The sequence below is a fragment of the Oncorhynchus mykiss genome, chromosome 5, assembly GCF_057628025.1.
Source record: "Oncorhynchus mykiss isolate SJ-2025 chromosome 5, ASM5762802v1, whole genome shotgun sequence".
Taxonomy (NCBI): Eukaryota; Metazoa; Chordata; class Actinopteri; order Salmoniformes; family Salmonidae; genus Oncorhynchus; species Oncorhynchus mykiss.
Window position 1 is genome coordinate 12408197 of NC_143026.1, and position 21082 is coordinate 12429278.

At 41.8% G+C, this 21082-nt stretch overlaps 1 protein-coding gene across 2 annotated transcripts in view; it reads left to right on the plus strand.

The window, feature by feature from the left end:
- prrc1 (proline-rich coiled-coil 1) overlaps positions 1-5688 on the plus strand; it is a 34489-nt gene extending 28801 nt beyond the window's left edge. For both annotated transcript variants that reach the window (XM_021601692.3, XM_036976790.2), the window contains exons 8-9: positions 2141-2243; positions 3635-5688. In XM_021601692.3, coding sequence (XP_021457367.3) covers positions 2141-2243; positions 3635-3844 — 313 coding nt within the window. In that variant the 3' untranslated portion in view covers positions 3845-5688. The remainder of the gene's footprint in view (positions 1-2140; positions 2244-3634) is intronic.
- Positions 5689-21082: the final 15394 nt, after the last annotated feature.

Sequence of the window (21082 nt, forward strand, 5' to 3'; positions counted from 1 at the left end):
TAACACTGGGGTACCCCTTTAAGGACTAAGAAATGTGGCTTTAACTATCATAACAGCTTGTTGTCTATATAACAAAGCTGTCAGACTGCATTTGACAATTCCGTGTCATATCATATACGGTTACATTATGCTACGTATGTTTTGCAATTTTAAAAAAAATGTGTATCAATCTGAAACTTTTCTAATAATGCATTTTTCTTGAAACCCTTCTACCAATTTGTTTTTATTTTATTAAAATCGCAATTTTAAGATATAGACTATTGATTTCAGGCCAAAATCGGTCAACTGATTGTGACTTCAGTACCCAAGCTTCCCTTTTCTCTCGCCCCACATTTGGAAAATACTGCGCTAGGGTGTGGTGCACTCTGGCAGGGTTGAAGAGCATGAGCCTTCTTGACAGACTTTTTCAGAAATCAGATAAAAACAACCCAATGTCCCCAGAAGGCTCTACTAATCTAACATACCTCACCTCACCTTGCTACATGTGTCAAAACTCCCATTTTCCCATCAGAAAATCAACTGTGAGACCTGTGCAGTTAGACTGTTGATCTCCCCACAAGGCCAGTAATGTGCTTTAGGGCATTAAAACAGATGAGCTCTTCTGACCTCGACCTTGAATGCCTTTACCTTTATCACCAAGTAGCAGAGTGGCTCAACCTCCCAGAGGGCTTCCTCAAATGAACAGAATGTTGCATTCCAAGCCAAGTACCAGAATGTTGCGGGCCAAGCCCAGGATAAAATGGCTGTGTTTACGCAGGCAGCCAAATTCAGATATTTTGCCCAATTATTGGCAAAAGAGCTGATCTGATTGGTCGAAAGACCAATTAGTGGAAAAAGATCAGAATTGGGTTGCCTGTGTAAATGCAGCCTTTATAGCTTAGACCAGTTCCCAGTCGTTTTAGACTCCACTAGAGTAAGGGCCAATGAACCGAATAAGATTATCATCACAAGGGTAGAATACTATATGGAGGAGCCTGGACAGTTAGACCAGGGTTGTGTTCAGGTTGTCAGTCAAGCAGGTGAAGGTGAGGCTGTTAGTTGTATCAGGTATGTTATTGCTAGTCTGGAATATCCTCTCTAGCATCCAGTATTCGGTGCTGCTCACTGCTTTGCTTTATCAGAGGGTTGCAACTGATGGACCATAATATTTAGTTAATGGTTCCTCCTCCCTTCCCTACTACTTCCTGTCAACCTAAATCCAAAAGTATGATTTGCTCATTGTCTGCTTATTGGTTAGATTCACTCTTGTCATAATCTGTCTTGCCTGCATTGTGATGCATACTCCATGCTTCAAGGTGCTGTGTGCAGAAATTGCTCTACCATTTCCTGGTTGCAAGAATTCTAATAGTTTGTCTAATTTCAGTTTGTGACACAACAAGCAAGTAATAGTGTAGATTATCATTGTGCCATCTAAACCTCTGAAATATATTTTCAACTGTTTGAAGCTGGTGTAAAAGATGCAAAAACTTCACTGAAAAACAAAGTATAGAAATAATACACATACAGACTTGCTTTCAATGAGAATGACGGATCTACACTCAGTTTATTAGGTCCATCACCCCGTTCACACACATGGTTTGTTCTTACAGACAGTAAGTCGCGTGGCTTTGGCTTGCTATATAAAGCAGGCTGACAGGCATCCAGTTACTGTTCGATTGAACGTTAGGTCACTTTTGCCCATTCTAAGTGACTGAGCGTGGTATGATCGTCTGCTAGGCGCGCTGGTTCTGGTTTCATCAGAAAAACAAGTAGCGTCTCCAGTGGGCACGCGATCACCAACACTGGACAGTTGAGGTGTGGGAAAAACATTGCCTGGTCAGACGAATCCCGGGTTCCTGTTGCGTTGTGCTGATGGGAGTGTCAGGATTTGCCGTAAGCAGCATGAGACCATGGCCCCATCTTGCCTGGTGTCAATGGTACAGGCTAGTGGCAGTGGTGTTATGGTGTGTGGAATGTTCTCCTGGTACACGATAGCTCCCTTGATACCATTTGAGCAACGTTTTCATGCCCCAACGAATTCAGGCTGTTCTGAAGGCGAAGGGGGTTCTGACCCGGTACTAGATGGGTGTGCCTAATAAACTGTTGCCCAAAAAGTTGCATATTGCATCTTTAACAGTGCTGTTATTCTGTGACTTTCCAGATGGTTTGACATTGGCTGTCTAATCCTGGAGGATCCTGGAGCTGGCATTCACATTGAGACCTTTACTCAGGCTACGCCACTGGCCTTGGAGCACGTCCAGCAGGTAGGAGCTCACAGCTGCCACTACTGCACCCTCATGTTAACAGTACAGTTCGCCCCACAACACAATGATGCTCAATTAATTACATGCATTTACTGTATCTCTTAATGTGGTTGCATGTGTTATCAATGTTAGATTGCTGTTAGCACTCAATGTTAGCACATACCATACACTTGTCTATTGAAAAAGTAAAAATGGAACTTTGGGGGGAGTTTTAGTCTTTCCCTCTGGATGAAAAGCCATCAGTGTAATGACAGTCTGCCATTGTACCATAAGTGCCCCTTTTCAAAATTCGACCTGTCAAAGCTGTAGCTTGGCGTTGTATTGAAATAGAATTTCATAATGTAAACCTAATTGCCTTGATTTAAAACTCTGAAAATGAGTCTTTCGGTCAATGCTGTGTCACTGGGGAAATTGGAACATTGATTTAAAACTCTGTGAAAATGAGTCTTTCGGTCAATGCTGTGTCACTGGTGAAATTGGAACATTGATTTAAAACTCTGTGAAAATGAGTCTTTCGGTCAATGCTGTGTCACTGGTGAAATTGGAACATTGATTTAAAACTCTGTGAAAATGAGTCTTTCGGTCAATGCTGTGTCACTGGTGAAATTGGAACATTGATTTAAAACTCTGTGAAAATGAGTCTTTCGGTCAATGCTGTGTCACTGGGGAAATTGGAACATTGATTTAAAACTCTGTGAAAATGAGTCTTTCGGTCAATGCTGTGTCACTGGTGAAATTGGAACATTGATTTAAAACTCTGTGAAAATGAGTCTTTCGGTCAATGCTGTGTCACTGGTGAAATTGGAACATTGATTTAAAACTCTGTGAAAATGAGTCTTTCTGTCAATGCTGTGTCACTGGGGAAATTGGAACATTGATTTAAAACTCTGTGAAAATGAGTCTTTCGGTCAATGCTGTGTCACTGGTGAAATTGGAACATTGATTTAAAACTCTGTGAAAATGAGTCTTTCGGTCAATGCTGTGTCACTGGTGAAATTGGAACATTGATTTAAAACTCTGTGAAAATGAGTCTTTCGGTCAATGCTGTGTCACTGGTGAAATTGGAACATTGATTTAAAACTCTGTGAAAATGAGTCTTTCGGTCAATGCTGTGTCACTGGTGAAATTGGAACATTGATTTAAAGTAAAAGTGTGAAAGGGTTTGAAGGCAAATTGCTTTCCGAATTGTTATAATTTAAGCAGTCTTGAAACATGAAATATTAAATCATGTTTATTCATTAAATGTGAATTGAGTTGAGTGTAAATTGTTGTTAGTCTACAGAATATGGACTAGACAGTGTAAGGAGAGTGGTTGTATGAACAGGTGTTGGTGAAATGAATGCATGTAAATGTCAAGTGATAGGGACACTATCTTTCACCTGTCCCCAAAGGCCCAGTCCCTGACCCCGCCGGACTACAGCCTTCGCTGGTCGGGCCTACTGGTGACGGTGGGCGAGGTGCTGGAGCGCAACGTACCCAATGTGTTGCGGACGGACTGGCACCAGGCCTTCACGGGCATGTCCCGCCGCCAGATGATCCAGAGCGCTGCCAAGGCCCTGGCGGGCATGTACAAGCAGCAGCTTCCACCCAGGACAATGTGAGGTGGCACCATGTCTTTAAACTGACAACTAGGGGGAGGGAGAACCAGAGGAGGGAAAAGGGGGTTGGGCAGAAGCGGCAGCCGTTTCACCAAATGGGATTCCTACTCTGCTTCTAGCTGTCTGTCCTGATTGGGCAAAAAAGCCAAATGCAATTTTTTCATTATGTTTTATTATTTGTTTGTAGCAAGGTTTTATGGGTTGAAACAATCTGACGTGCCAACTGGATGGAGAGAATGACGGAAGTGGATTGTTCCTTCAAAAACAGGAAATATTCATTTATTTCTAAATCAACTTTTTTCCCCCAGCTAAGGCCTAGAAAGAAATGCCTTTTTAGAGATAGCGTAGCAAACTAGCTCATTAAAGTAATGATTGATTATTTGAATTTTGTCGATTGTCCCTCTTTTATTGAGAAAGTATTATTTGTGATCCTTGATGGTAAATATCTGAGATCTAATTAACTTAATGTGTTGTTCAACAAATTGTAGTCATGTAAATATGTAGAATGCGGTGTTGTATTACTTTTGGATGAACACGCAGGCGTTTTGGAAATGGGGAGCAATAGTGCTTTGTCTGTTTTTGGAGCAGGGAACTCATTTTGCCAGGTCCGGAGTTCGTCACTGAAAATTGGTTATATTTCCATTATAGGTCCATTATAATTTCTACACATTTTTGGTATTAGTCATTTTAAAGGTTATTGATTTTGTCAGTACAGCTTTTTTTTGCCAATATTTGGGCAAATATCAGAATTGGGCTTCCTGTATAAACACAGCCATTTACTCAAACCACCTGTGGGCCAGATTGGACCCCTGTATGTTTGACGCCCCTGTTGTTAGAGAGTATAGCCAGTGCTAGTTGGTGTAGTATGTCAACCACCAACCTTCCATTTCTTTCTCCCTACCACTTGGGGGGGATATTTTTTTCTGTATGAATTACCTGCAGGCTAAATGCTATCTTGAAATCATTGCATGTAACTTAACATTTATCATTGCATTTAGCGTATATTTATGCACATCTCTCATTGACGTCAACTTGGGATTTACGTAAAAGTCCATTCATTTCACACTTAGCCTATGTAACTCAATGGAGGCTTTGGACTGAATGAGCTATAATGTGTGCACCAAGATGTCAGGGCCTTAAAATCCATTAGTTGTAATGTTTTGTTCTTTTTTGTTGTTGTGTGTGTTAATGTAACAATTGTTGTCTGTACATTAACGCTACATAGGTTATTACATGTACACATACTTTACATGTTAGTGAGGGCCAATGATTTTCAAATGGAGAAGGGTGAAATTACATTCTTTGATCTACGAATTGGAATGATTCCTTGGAAGGTGTTTCCTGATTGAAAATGACTTGTCTATGTGATTTTATTGGAGCTCAGTTTATCGTAAGTCGATTCTTTAGTTTGTCCAACATTACCATTCTGTTCTATACTGTGTGAAGGCACCCCTTGCAAGAAAAACACTTTTTTGTATTTATTTTTACTCGAGTGATAACAGAAGAGTGCAACAAGAAAACACAAAGCTGTATATGACCTCTGAGGTTTTGTTTGGAAGGCAATCCATTTGTTATTCGTTGCTGCTGCCTGAGGCAGGAGTACATTCTGTTGTCCAAAACACGGAAGTCCCATGGTAGTGGGATGCAACACCACTAGATCAAGAGGTGAGTAAACAACTTTTGTCAGATAGTTATTCAACTATACCAGAGAAATACTAGGACTTTGTCTAAACTCTTTGCTTTTTAAATGGTTTTATGTACAAAACAGTGATTTTCTGTGTTGGGCTTTTCTTAACTCCTAAATGTGCCTTCATGGGGAGAGTAAATATCCATTTTTTTCATACTGATTTGTCTCTGGTTTGCATGGTTATTTGGCTTCGATAAGAACTGCCACCTAGTCAATGTCACTGTCAATATTTAAGAAACTGACACCACACATATCTGCCCGTCACAACCAGTGTATGCCTCAGGGTAAAGATATAAAGATATTGACAGCAACTCTGTGCTGAATCGGGCTCCAGAGACACAATTAACCTACGGATCGATGCACCATCGCTGGATTCGCTCTGCTTATTGTACAGGGTTGGCAAGGTCAAGAAAATCCTGTGAAAGTCATAGAATTTTTAAATTGTGTTTTCCAGGCCTGGAAAAGTTTTGGAAAATGATAAAAATCTGAAAAGTCATGGAAATAAAGTATTTTTTTAGTGTAATGTATTCAGGCACTGTTGTAAAATATTTTATCAACTAAATTAACATATCAGCCAGGATCGGGGTGACATCTGCGTTCGTGCGGATCACCTGCATGTGTGCGAGACGATTGGGCCGTTTCTCAATGAGAGAATCCCGACAAGAAAGAATCCAGCTTTTGTCAAATTGACGTTAGACTTGACTTTTCGTAGCAGGTCAGGAGAATTCAATTCAGGTCATGAAAAATATTATGGTTATAAACCCTGGTTGTTGTTAAAGCCCTTCGTTATGAACACTCTAAGACGTGTTTTCCACACTCCTCTCTGCTGCCTTGCTTAAGGCCCTTGTCATTATGTTTGAATTCTTGTCCCTATGTATGAAAAGCAACATTTAGAATTTTATGACTAAGAACATTCAATGTAGAACATAAGGTGGCCTTGGCATGAAGTAGCTAGCAGATCAGAAAGTAAATCATTTACAATAGTGCTAATAAGTTCAGTTAAATGTAATTTAATGATTCATTGAGAAATGCATATATTCAGCAATAGCATCACCAGGATACTAATATTGATATGGTACTACAGTACATATGTTAACTAATAAGGATCCAATTCTAAGACTTGCATTACACACCTCGAGACCGTTAAGAGTGCCTTTCAAAACGATAACTTTCACAATCTTTCAAAACACCAGCTGTATCTTAACTTCTCTTACACTTTCAATAAATGATTAGACATTTACACTCATTAGTTATTCACACTGCATAAATTTACGTTTCCCCTTAAAATGTAATTACTGAGAACAAGGTACGTCCCGGAGTGTCAGGAAACAGTGAAAACGTTCAGCTCTGTCATTAGCCTGGGGAGACAGTACAAGGTACTGGACAAAGACAATGAGGTTATGTCCTAAATAACACCATATTCTCTATTTAGTGCACTACTTATGACCAGCCCTGGTCAAAAGTAGTGCACTAAATAGGTGATCGGGTGCCATTTGGGACGTGGATGAAGAGACCGAACTATCAGGAAAGATGACCTCAGAGGGTAAACGCACAGAGGACAAAACGACAAGTCGAAAGGATAATTGCTTTATGAAAGCAAGTTTCCTGACTGTACTTGTTCGCAGTGATTTAGTGGTAGTGTGTTCACGTCCAATGAACTCTCGACTTACTGCTGAGGCCATGTCGTGTAGTGTTATTTTATGTCGGAGATTAAATAATGGTTCCAATGAAATGTTCTGTTTTGTATTATCCTGGCACGTGATATTATAAATTATAACCATAGGTTTTTAATGTGTCCAAGTAAATAGATGTACAGTTGAAGTTGGAAGTTTACATACACATAGAAATAGACCTCTGAACCTTTCACCTATTTCTACCTGTCAGGGCAAGGAGATTAAGGTTGTAACCTCATATACATATGTTGGAATTTTAATTGATGACGGGCTCTCTTTTAAATTGCATATTCAACAACTTACATAAATATTGAAGCTGAAATTGGGATTTTATTTTAGGAATAAGGCCTGTTTTTCTTTTGAAGCCAGAATGAGGCTAGTATCAGCTACATTTATGCCTAAACTAGACTATGGGGATGTTTTATATATGAATGCTTCTGCTCAGTGTTTGAGATCAATTGACACCCTTTACCATGGCACTTTGAGATTTATTTTAAACTGCAAAACCCTTACGTACCACTGCACTTTGTATACCAGGGTTGGCTGGCCTTCTCTAGTCACTCATAGGCTCAGTCACAGGTATACCTTTATTTACAAAGCCATTTTGGGTTTACTACCATTTTATTTGTGCATTTTTATTGTTCAGAAATGTGGTGGGTACTCTCTTCGTTCACTGGACTTTATCCTGCTAACTGTTCTAAATGTCCCAACTGAATTTGGTAAAAGAGCGCCTTACAAAATACTTTTAAACTGGAAGAACTTGTCCCGATGGGTATTTTTATATCACTGATGAATGATCTTGAGACTGATTCCCTGACCTGTCAATGTTTTTAATTTGCTGTTTTTGATTTTGTTATACTCTTGTGAATTCAATGGTTTTTACTAGATTACTTGTAGTTGTTCATGTTTGTCTGTAATTTTTGTAATGACTTGGTGCTGCCTATCTTGGCCAGGACGCTCTTGAAAAAGAGATTTTAAATCTCAATGAGCCCTTCCTGGTTAAATAAAGGTTAAATAAATAAACTTAGGTTGGAGTCATTAACTTGTTTTTCAACCACCCCACAAATTTCTTGTTAACAAACTATAGTTTTGGCAAGTCGGTTAGAACATCTACTTTGTGCACGACACAAATACTTTTTCCAAGAATTGTTTACAAACAGATTATTTCACTTATAATTAACTGTATCCCAATTCCAGTGGGTCAGAAGTTTACATACACTGAGTTGACTATATGCCTTTAAACAGCTTGGAAAATTCCACAAAATGATGTCATGGCATTAGAAGCTTCTGATAGGCTAATTGACATAATTTGAGTCAATTGGAGGTGTACCTTTTTTTAAACTTTTTTTTTTTCACGTTTATTTAACCAGGTGGGCTAGATGAGAACAAGTTCTCATTTGCAACTGCGACATGGCCAAGATAAAGCAAAGCAGTTCAACACATACAACAACACAGAGTTACACATGGAATTAACAAACATACAGTCAATACAGTAGAAAAGTCTATATACAGTGTGTGCAAATGAGGTAGGATAAGGGAGGTAAGGCAATAAATAGGCCATGGTGGCAAAGTAATTACAATATTGCAATTAAACACTGGAATGGTAGATGTGCAGAAGATGAATGTGCAAGTAGAGATACTGGGGTGCAAAGGAGCAAGGTAAATAAATAAATACAGTATGGGGGTGAGGTAGTTGGATTGGCTATTTACAGATGGGCTATGTACAGGTGCAGTGATATGTGAACTGCTCTGACAGCTGGTGCTTAATGCTAGTGAGGGAGATATGAGCCTCCAGCTTCAGTGATTTTTGCAGTTCGTTCCAGTCATTGGCAGCAGAGAACTGGAAGGAAAGGCGGCCAAAGGAAGAATTGGCTTTGGAGGTGACTAGTGAGATATACCTGCTGGAGCGCGTGCTACGGGTGGGTACTACTATGGTGACCCGTGAGCTGAGGGGGAGATTTACCTAGCAGAGACTTGTAGATGACCTGGAGCCAGTGGGTTTGGCGACGAATATGAAGCGAGGGCCAGCCAACGAGAGTGTACAGGTCACAGTGGTGGGTAGTATATGGGGCTTTGGTGACAAAACGGATGGCACGGTGATAGACTGCATCCAATTTGTTGTGTAGAGTGTTGGAGGCTATTTTGTAAATGACCGCCGAAGTGAAGGATGGTCAGTTTTACGAGGGTATGTTTGGCAGCATGAGTGAAAGAGGCTTTGTTGTGAAGTAGGAAGCCGATTCTAGATTTAATTTTGGATTGGAGATGCTTAATGTGAGTCTGGAAGGAGAGTTTACAGTCTAGACACCTAGGTATTTGTAGTTGTCCACATATTCTAAGTCAGAACCGTCCAGAGTAGTGATGCTGGATGGGCGGGCAGGTGCGGGCAGTGATCGGTTGAAAAGCATGCATTTAGTTTTCCTTGAATTTAAGAGCAGTTGGAGGCCACGGAAGGAGAGTTGTATGGCATTGAAGCTCGTCTGGAGTTTAGGTAACACAGTGTCCAAAGAAGGGCCAGAGGTATACAGAATGGTGTCGTCTGCGTAGAGGTGGATCAGAGAATCACCAGCAGCAAGAGCGACATCATTGATGTATACAGAGAAGAGAGTCAGCCCGAGAATTGAACCCTGTGGCGCCCCCATAGATACTGCCAGAGGTCCGGAGAACAGGCCCTCCGATTTGACACTGAACTCTATCAGAGAAGTAGTTGGTGAACCAGGCGAGACAATCACTTGAGAAACCAAGGCTGTTGAGTCTGCCAATAAGAATGTGGTGAATGACAGAGTCAAAAGCCTTGGCCAGGTCGATGAATACGGCTGCACAGTAATGTCTCTTATCGATGGCGGTTATGATATTGTTTAGGACCTTGAGCGTGGCTGAGGTGCACCCATGACCAGCTCTGAAACTAGATTGCATAGCGGAGAAGGTACGGTGGGATTTGAAATGGTCGATAATCTGTTTGTTAACTTGGCTTTCGAAGAACTTTAGAAAGTCAGGTTAGGATTGATATAGGTCTGTAGCAGTTTGGGTCTAGAGTGTCTCCCCCTTTTGAAGAGGGGGATGACCGCGGCAGCTTTCCAATCTTTGGGAATCTCAGACATTACAAAAGAGAGGTTGAACAGGCTAGTAAATAGGGGCCGCAACAATTTTGGCAGATCATTTTAGAAAGAGAGGGTCCCGATTGTCTAGCCTGGCTGATTTGTAGGGGTCCAGATTTTGCAGGTCTTTCAGAACATCAGCTATCTGGATTTGGGTGAAGGAGAAATGGGGAAGCTTGGGCGGGTTGCTGTGGGGGGTGGAGGGCTGTTGATCAGGGTATGAGTAGCCTGGTGGAAAGCATGACCAGCCGTAGAAAAATGCTTATTGAAATTCTCAATTATAGTGGATTTATCGGTGGTGACAGTTCTTCCTAGCCTCAGTGCAGTGGGCAGCTGGGAGAAGGTGCTCTTATTCTCTGGACTTTGGTGTCCCAGAACTTTTTTGAGTTTGTGCTACAGGATGCAAATTTCTGCTTGAAAAAGCTAGCCTTAGCTTTCATAACTGCCTGTGTATATTGGTTCCTAACTTCCCTGAAAGTTGCATATCATGGGGGCTATTCAATGCTAATGCAGAATGCCACAGGATGTTTTTGTGCTGGTCAAGGGCAGTCAGTTCTGGAGAGAACCACGGGCAATATCTGTTCCTGGTTCTAAATTTTTTTAATGGGGCATGCTTATTTAAGATGGTGAGGAACGCACTTTTAAAGAATAACCAGGCACCCTCTACCAACGGGATGAGATCAATATCCTTCCATGATACCCGGGCCAGGTCGATTAGAAAGGCCTGCTCCCTGAAGTGTTTTAGGGAGCGTTTGACTGATGAGGGGTGGTCGTTTGACCGCAGACCCATTACGGATGAGGGAAATTAGTCAGTGATCGCTGAGAACTTGGTTGAAAACAGCAGAGGTGTGTTTGGAGGGCAAATTGGGTAGGATGATATCTATGAGGGTGCCCATGTTTACGGATTTGGGGTTGTACCTGGTGGGTTCATTAATAATTCGTGTGAGATTGAGGGCATCAAGCTTAGATTGTAGGATGGCCGGGGTGTTAATTAAGCATGTCCCAGTATAGGTCACCTAGCAGCACGAGCTCTGAAGATAGATGGGGGGCAATCAATTCACATATGGTGTCCAGGGCACAGCTGGGGGCAGAGGGTGGTCTATAGCAAGCGGCAACAGTGAGAGACTTATTTCTGGAAAGGTGGATTTTTTTAAAGTAGAAGCTCGAATTGTTTGGGTACAGACCTGGATAATAAGACAGAACTCTTCAGGCTATCTCTGCAGTAGATTGCAACACCTCCCCCTTTGGCAGTTCTATCTTGTTGGAAAATGTTATAGTTAGGGATGGAAATTTCAGGGTTTTTGGTGGTCTTCCTAAACCAGGATTCGGACACGGCTAGGACATCCGGGTTGACAGAGTGTGCTAAAGCAGTGAATAAAACAAACTTAGGGAGGAGGCTTCTAATGTTAACATGTATGAAACCAAGGCTTTTACGGTTACAGAAGTCAACAAATGAGAGCACCTGGGGAGTTGGAGTGGAGGAGCTAGGCACTGCAGGGCCTGGATTAACCTCTACATCACCAGAGGAACAAATTAGGATAAGGGTACGACTAAAGGGTATCAAAACTGGTCATCTAGTACGTTCTGAACAGAGAGTTAAAGGAGCAGGTTTCTGGGCGTGATAGAATAGATTCAAGGCATAACGTACAGACAAAGGTATGGTAGGATGTGAGTACATTGGAGGTAAACCTAGGCATTGAGTGATGAGAGAGATATTGTCTCTAGAGACGTTTAAACCAGGTGATATCACCGCATATGTAGGAGGTGGAACTAAATGGTTGGTTAAGGCATATTGAGCAGGGCTAGAGGCTCTACAGTGAAATAAGGCAATAATCACTAACCAGGGCAGTAATGGACAAGGCATATTGATGTTAAGGAGAGGCATGCGTAGCCGGGTGATCAGAGGTATCCAGTGAGTGGTTGGACTGGCTGGAGAAATGGCGATTCAGACAGCTAGCAGGCCGGGGGTAGCAAGCTAGCAGAAGGGCCTTAGAGGGACTTCTCGACGGAGGAAAGTCTGTTTTAGCCTCCACGTGTGGTGACGTCGATAGACTAGTCGTGATGGATTAGTAGGGTCCCGAGTAGCAGAGGGGTCCAAGTCCAATTGGCAAAATAGGTATAGTGGCCCAAGAAATTGGCCGATGGATCTATTCAGCTACCAGTCCAATATGCTCTCAACAGCTGGCGGTCCGCGGCTAGCAGATGGGCATTCAGGGGACGTCACAATGTATGTGCCAGTTGAGTACCCCCTCGAGCAGATGACATCGTAGTCCAGTCGTGAAGGATCGGCGGGGTTCTGTGCCCTGTACCGGCAGTAGAAGCGGTCCGGGTATTGTAGCCCAGAGGTGGCTGATGGGCCTCTTCAGCTAGCCTGGAGAATGGGCCTAGCATGAGCTAGCTCCAGGATACTTGGTGCTTGCTTCAAGACAGACGTTAGCCAGGAGCAGTCACTCGGATAGCAGCTAGCTAGCTGCGATGATCCAGGTAAAAAGGTCCAGAGCTTGCGGTAGGAATCTGGGGATATGGAGAGAAAATAGGTCCAGTATGCTCTGGTTTGAGTCGCGTTGTACAAACTGGCGAGAGCTTTCCGAGCTAAAGTTTAGCTGATGACTGCTAGCAGTGGTTCGCTGACTACTAGCTAGTAGCTAGTGAGCTGGCTAGCTTCTGTTGGAGGATTCCGGTTCCGAGGTAAATAAATAATACTTTAGAAACAACAGATCCACACCACATTGGGTGAGGGCGGGTTGCAGGAGTGTATTTTGAAGTTGAGGTTTAGAAAAATATAAAAAAGATAATTTCATGGGACACAAGACAAAGGACAAAGACTGCTACACCATCTTGGTACCTGTTGATGTATTTCAAGGCCTACCTTCAAACTCAGTGCCTTTTTGCTTGACATCATTGGAAAATCAAAAAAAAAATCAGCAAAGACCTTCTGAATTTTTTTTTGTTGTAGATCTCCACAAGTCTGGTTCATCCTTGGGAGCAATTTCCAAACGCATGAAGGTACCACGCTCATCTGTACAAACAATAGTACACTAGTATAACCACCATGGGACCACGCAGTCATCATTCTGCTTCTGATCCACTGGGAATGTGATGAAAGAAATAAAAGCTGAAATAAATCACTCTCTGCTATTATTGACATTTCACATTCTTAAAAGGAAGTGGTGATCTTAACTGACCATAGACAGGTAATTTTTACTCTGATTAAGGAGGAATTGTGAAAAACTGAATTTAAATGTATTTGTCTAAGGTGTATGTTAACTTCTGCTTTCAATTGTGTACATGAATGCTACAAGTCTGGCCACTGGACTGGTGATTCCCTTCTTTATAGCTTTCTCTTCAGTGAGTTTGCTCTTATCTCTCCTTTGTTATAGTGCTACTAAGTTTCCACTTGGTGTGTAGAAGTTCTGTATTTGTTCCATACCAAGTCCCCACTTAGTGGATGACCCAGTGAGGCTACCCACTTCCTCGTGTTCCCATCCCGTCCACATTCAGTTAGGCCAGTTATTTGTCATGAGTTGGAGTGGTTTTGTATACACTGTCCACTGTAATTACATTCTACACCAGGTGTGTGATAGGATCGGCCTCTTAAAGATGTGGATGAAATATTAACATTTCACGAGTGGTGTGTGTGGCAGAGCATGGAGGGACCTGTGGTTAACATTTCCATGGCAACAAGCCAGAGTCTTTTGCACGTATTGCCAGTCATTGGCTCTGCAGTTCATAAGAATGAGATTCCACACTCAGCTCTCAACAGTGTATAACAGTCATACTGCAATATAATCCCTATTCAACTAAACCCCAGTGCAACACATTTCTTGTCTCAGTTTATGTTCTCTCAAGGTTGAATATATTAAGTATACTAAAGAAGTTGCAGAATAGAAGATCCCCCTTGTCTAAGGCAATGGGGATTCCTCACCTATTGTTGAGTGGTCTTAATTGCCTGGCTGATTTCAGTGTAGCTCCCGCTGTAAGACAGAAAACCAATTACTACACCATTGTGGAAGAAGGCATGTCAAATTAACTATTTCATTCCTCCTCCTTAAGCCCCTTATTGCTCCCCGAGTTTTATTTTTCAATATCCACTCAGGGAGTGCCAGCACTTGGAGGTATTACTTGGGCTCAAATAATTTGTTGTTAAAGTCTTTATGATGCAGTATATTTTTATCAGGGAGTTGTAATTATGCTGATACAGTATTACCTCTATTTCTTGACATCAACTCGGGGAGTTCCTTAGCAGCACTTGAAGACATTGGAGACAGTAATTTATAAAGTCTTTATGTAGCAGAATCTTTTCATCATGATATTATGCTCATGATGCTGTTACGATATTGTCCGGGGTAATTTAGGCCTATCATGTTGATGTGTAGACATTTTCCCTTTTATTTACTGAGATACCCTTCAAATGTTTCCCTGTGTGTCTGTTCAAGTGCCAGGACCTCAGAGATACAGTGACATTTAGCAATATTCCGAGCACGGAATATTGCAGGATACAGGCTCAGTAGAACCTGCTTGGGCCCTCCTGGAAGATTTATGTAACAGTCTACTGCAGCGAGGCCTCAACATTAAGCAAATACACACACACACCTCTCGCTGAACACACACTGTTAAAAATAAATAGATAACTTCTAACAGCCGAGCGGGAGTCTGAGTGAAAGCTGTGGAATAGGAATTGAAACCCAAGGTTGAATATATTAAGTATACTAAAGAAGTTGCAGAATAGAAGATCCCCCTTGTCTAAGGCAATGGGGATTCCTCACCTATTGTTGAGTGGTCTTAATTGCCTGGCTGATTTCAGTGTAGCTCCCGCTGTAAGACAGAAAACCAATTACTACACCATTGTGGAAGAAGGCATGTCAAATTAACTATTTCATTCCTCCTCCTTAAGCCCCTTATTGCTCCCCGAGTTTTATTTTTCAATATCCACTCAGGGAGTGCCAGCACTTGGAGGTATTACTTGGGCTCAAATAATTTGTTGTTAAAGTCTTTATGATGCAGTATATTTTTATCAGGGAGTTGTAATTATGCTGATACAGTATTACCTCTATTTCTTGACATCAACTCGGGGAGTTCCTTAGCAGCACTTGAAGACATTGGAGACAGTAATTTATAAAGTCTTTATGTAGCAGAATCTTTTCATCATGATATTATGCTCATGATGCTGTTACGATATTGTCCGGGGTAATTTAGGCCTATCATGTTGATGTGTAGACATTTTCCCTTTTATTTACTGAGATACCCTTCAAATGTTTCCCTGTGTGTCTGTTCAAGTGCCAGGACCTCAGAGATACAGTGACATTTAGCAATATTCCGAGCACGGAATATTGCAGGATACAGGCTCAGTAGAACCTGCTTGGGCCCTCCTGGAAGATTTATGTAACAGTCTACTGCAGCGAGGCCTCAACATTAAGCAAATACACACACACACCTCTCGCTGAACACACACTGTTAAAAATAAATAGATAACTTCTAACAGCCGAGCGGGAGTCTGAGTGAAAGCTGTGGAATAGGAATTGAAACCCAAGTGCAGATGTAAAACATGATGGGAAATTTACTTGCTGGTTTGAGACCAATGGGATGGGTTTTGTTAACAAGTGGGATAATCGATTCGATTTCAAAAGTTTTCTTCTCTTGAAAATGAATAAGTTCACTTTCTGGTTTGAGACCAATGGTAGTGGGTTTTGTTAAAGACCAGCTCAACCCCCCCAAAAAAAATTATCTGGTAAAATAAAATTTAAAAAATCATCGATATTAATCAGAAACATTGATTCTAGTGTAAAAGTTACACCACAAAGTGTAAATAGCATAATTTTGGTCATAAAGTCAGTATCTTCCAAAACAGAGATTTGCGAGACTTATGGAAGCTATTACGTTCCTAGATCTATTGGATATTTAAGAGTTTGGTTTTCATTTTGATCATGCCCACTAACACGGGATGGTAACACCTGGGGAGAACTTTCATGCATGGAGAAACAGCTGCACTGATTAGGCTCTTTCCAGTCGTACAGAGCTTATGGACTTTTTTACGTAAGACAAGTCGCCTATGTTATATTGAGATAACACCTTGCCCCTAAGCCCTTTATCAAGTGACCACTTGAGTCTGCCTGTTTTGGGAACAATTTGAATTGAGACGATGTGCACTTGCATCCCAACTGCCAACTGTCAATATTCCAAAATTCAAAACCCATTCGTTAGTATCTTGTGTCCATCCATGACTTGTTTTGTAACATGATCCACTCTGAAACACTGCCAGACACACACTCCACTAATAGATAGTCAGAAGGGTGTAAAAAGAAAACGTCACAGAATCACTTAGCCACTCGCCAGTGACTTGATAAGATGATTTAGCTAACGTGTCCTGCCTGCTCAACGTGCCTGCTAGCTACTAGCTTAATTGACAAACAGAGAAGGTGTACTAATTGAGAGGGTTGTGCTGATCTATTGGTCTATTGGGTTTCAAATGTCTTCTTCTCTTGAAAATGAATAACAAATGGAAGGTTACCTGTATTTGAGCAGAGCTTGAACAAAAGCCTGCACACCCACTTTCCAGACTGAGGGTTAACCACATGTTTTATGCAGTTGCCCGAACAGGTATTCTACTTTGTGGGGGGGTTAAGTGCCTAGCACAACAACAGGACATGGAACATGGGATCAGAGAGCAGCATCCCAGTGTCAATTACCACATTACGCATACTTTTTTATTCATGCATAACGACACTACTAATGGTTGGCCATGGAAATGTGGTTAAAAGTCATGGAAAAGTCATGAAATGACATGTGTCAAAATGTGTATGAACCATGTCCCTTATTTCCATTGCGGTCGCTAGATGTATGTAATGATCGGCTATGAAAAGCCAACTGACGTTTACTCCTGAGGTGCTGACCTGTTGCACCCTCGACAACCATTGTGATTATTATTATCTGACCATGCTGGTCATCTATGAACATTTGATCATCTTGCCCATGTTCTGTTATAATCTCCACCCGGCACAGCCAGAAGAGGACTGGTCACCCCTCAGAGCCTGGTTCCTCTCTAGGTTTCTTCCTAAGTTCCTGCCTTTCCAGGGAGTTTTTCCTACATCTGCATTGCTTGCTGTTTGGGGTTTTAGGCTGGGTTTCTGTACAGCACTTTGAGATATCAGCTGATGTAAGAAGGGCTTTATAAATACATTTGATTTGATTTTTATTTGATGTATTGCGCTCTGTAGCAGCCTTAATCAGAAGCAACCTCCTTTTTTTTCTTTCCCCTGTTTGAGGGAAAGATGGTTTTGTCCTTTGTCCTTTATCGATCACCTTCAAATGCTCAAAGATGGCCAGTGCAATAAGATAACAGGCACACAAGCGTATTAGGCTCTTTATCTTGTTCACTGAAACTATCAGTCGCCCAACAAAAGACACGTTATTCAGTGGATGGACAGCTTTAGTTGGCTGTCGACCTGTCAGGCAATTCATCCTTGTGGTGTTAATCTCATCGTTAGCCAACCTAGCTGTCCTCCAGACCTGGGTTGGGATTCATTGAGCTTGCCTGGTGCAATGGAACCAATAGAACAGCCACAGAACTGCAAACCCCTCCCATCTGGTGCGCCAAACAGGCTAAAGCAAAATGCTAAAAGTATTTGAAAGATTTGAAAAAGATTTTAACCCAGGTCTGTGCTCCACGTTCGTCCAACACTCAAAGCCAGTTTGTTACAGCTTTCTGTCAGGGCTATGACCTCTCTTGAGGCATACTGAAAGCCTCGCTCACTCTAGCTAGCAGATATAATGGTTCTGTTGCCATAATGGTCTATTCCTAAAGGAATCATTCTAACAAGGACCTGATTCAGAAGAACTTGATTCATGCATATGTAGTCCCTCTGTTGATGGTTCTGATTAGGTTGTACTTGAAAGTATCATGTTTGGGAAAAGCTAACCTTGTCTTCATCAAGATAGATGACTGACATAGGAGGTCCATTTGACTAATGGTACACTTTGATAACATGCTGAGGTGTCACGCACCAATAATCTTTGGAGGGACCACAGATGGCCAAATATTTTATTAATTCTGTGTAAAGGAAATGACATCCTATGCAGGGGTGCCATGCATCCCAAAAATCTGAGAGGGCACAAAGAACTTGAGGATGGCTGGGTGTGTTGTCCAAAGGTTGTAGAATTTAGAATTTTTCAAAAGCCTGAAAAAGCGTTTTCATGCAATCTAGAGGCATAATCATTATCCTTCATTTTATGTAAAAAAAAATATATGTATATTTTTCTGCATATCTAAGCATACCTCTTGAACTATCTGTGTTCTCCTGACCGGTTGGTTATTTTTTAAAGAAACTATACTGAACAAAAATATAAGTGCCCACCCGCTGGGGAGCCAGGCCCAGCCAATCAGAATGTGTTTTTCCCCACAAGAGGGCTTTATTACAGACAGAAATACTCCTCAGTTTCATCAGCTGTACGGGTGGCTGGTCTAAGACAATCCCGCAGGTGAAGAAGCCAGATGTGAGATCCTAGGCTGCGTGGTTACAAGTGGTTTGCAGTTGTGAAGCCGGTTGGACATACTGCCAAATTATCTAAAACTACTTTAGAGGCAGTTTATGCTATAACAAAACATTTTCTGTCAACAACTCTGGTGGACATTCCTGCAGTCAGCATGCCAATTGCACACTCCCTCAAAACTTGAAACATCTGTGGCATTGTGGTATGTGTCATAACTGCACATTTTAGAATGGCCATTTATTGTCCCCAGCACAAGGTTCACCTGTGTAATGATCATGCTGTTTAATCACCTTCTTGATATGCCACACCTGTCAGGTGGATGGATTATCTTGGCAAAGGAGAAATGCTCACTAACGGGAATGTTAACAAATGTGTGCACAAAATTTGAGAGAAAAAAGCTTTTTGTGCGTATGGAAACTTTCTGGTACCTTTTAATTCAGCTCATGAAAAATGGGGCCAACACTTTACATGTTGCGTATATATTTTTGTTTCTTTATAAATGCTTCTCTGCAAGGAATGTGTTTTATTCAGTACATTTAGTTATTGCTTGCTTTTCTAAAATCTACCAACATTCTAGCAGGCATGCCAATTAAGATAGACAAGCTAGCTACTCTAACTTGAGTGATAGCCTGAAATAGCTTCTTGGTAGCTAGTTATGAGGATGGGGGACTGGGAACCTAGCTAAGCTAGATAAAGAAAGCCTCCCGGGTGGCGCAGTGGTCTCTGGGTTCGAGCCCAGGCTCTGTCGTATGCGGCGACGCACAATCGGCCTAGCGTCATCCGGATTAGGAAGGGCTTGGCCGGTAAGGATTTCCTTGTCTCATCGCGCACTAGTGACTCCGACACATTGGTGCGGCTGGCTTCCGGGTTGGATTCGCGCTGTGTTAAGCAGCAGTGCTGCTTGGTTGGGTTGTGTTTCGGAGTACGCATGGCTTTCGACCTTCGTCTCTCCCGAGCCTGTACGGGAGTTGTAGCGATGAGACAAGGTAGTAACTACTAACAATTGGATACCACGAAATTGGGGAGAAAAAAATGCTAGATTAATAGTAGTATTACAGAGAAATAACAAGAACATGGGGAGAAAAAAATCCTCAAATATACATTATTAACAGGACAAATCTGAGGGTGCACATGCCCCTGTGCCCCCTATGGGCATGACGCCTCTGATCCAATGTCTTTTTTTTATTTGACAAGGGCGCACATCCTCTAAAAACATATCCAAAACTATAAATGGGCTATAGTCAGCAATCACCTTATTTAATACCACTGGTGTAAAAGTTACATAACAGCTCCTCTTTGCTGATACAGGAAAACTCAAAGCTCTGCCCATGTAGAGGGCCCTACCTAATCATTGGTGCAGAACTCTCTGAACAGGCGGTAGCCACAGTTCGTATGAATACATTGCATTATAATTCAAATCTCAATGGGAAAACAGTGATGTTGCTATTACTGGCTGATTCATGGCATAGTATACAGAAGAAGGTCTGTGTCCCAAAAGACATCCTATTCCTTACATAGTGCATTTCTTTTGACCAAAGCCCCTATGGGCCCTGGTCAAAAGTAGTGCACTATATGGGGTGCCATTGGGATGCAGACAAGATGATAGCAAGCTGTCTATGGTTTGGATCTCAGCACATTTAGATAGGACCCAGTCACTAATCACTTGATGCTCTGACCTTCAGATCAAGGGGGAGAAGGGTGGTCCAGGCTCTCCCACTGAATGTGACTCTGCAGTGACAATGAGTGGATTAGATTAGTTATTAATACTAATAACTCTGACTGGGTTGAAGGGTTCAGCAGAGTTTCACAAATTAGATGGAAGATTTCAATTGGTGATGAGTCAGAAAGGCCTTCAAATGGGGATTATTGCAATACACAATATATTGGGGATGTTGAGTATTGCTGTCTATTACCTCGTTTATCGTAATCTCTAAAATGCAGAGGTGAAATCTTTCTCCCATCCTTGAGCAGGTAATTACAACGACACCATGCAGCTTGTTAAAAAATGTAATTTAATGTTAACATGTAAATGTTTTCATGTAGGGTGGCTCACAGGGTAAATACACACAGTTTGCTGATTCAGTGTGTGTGTGTGTGTGTGTGTGTGTGCGCGCGCCATGCATTTGTGTGTGTGTGCGTCCCTGCACGTGTGAATGAGTGAGTGATAAGATATATGGGGAGTGTGTGTATTCAGATGGGTGGAGGCGTTATCACAAATAGAATAGCTGTCCTGACACTGATTAACATCTCCCAGGCTGTCTGAGGGCTTTTGAACTCCTGTACGTTCGCTCCTGAGGAC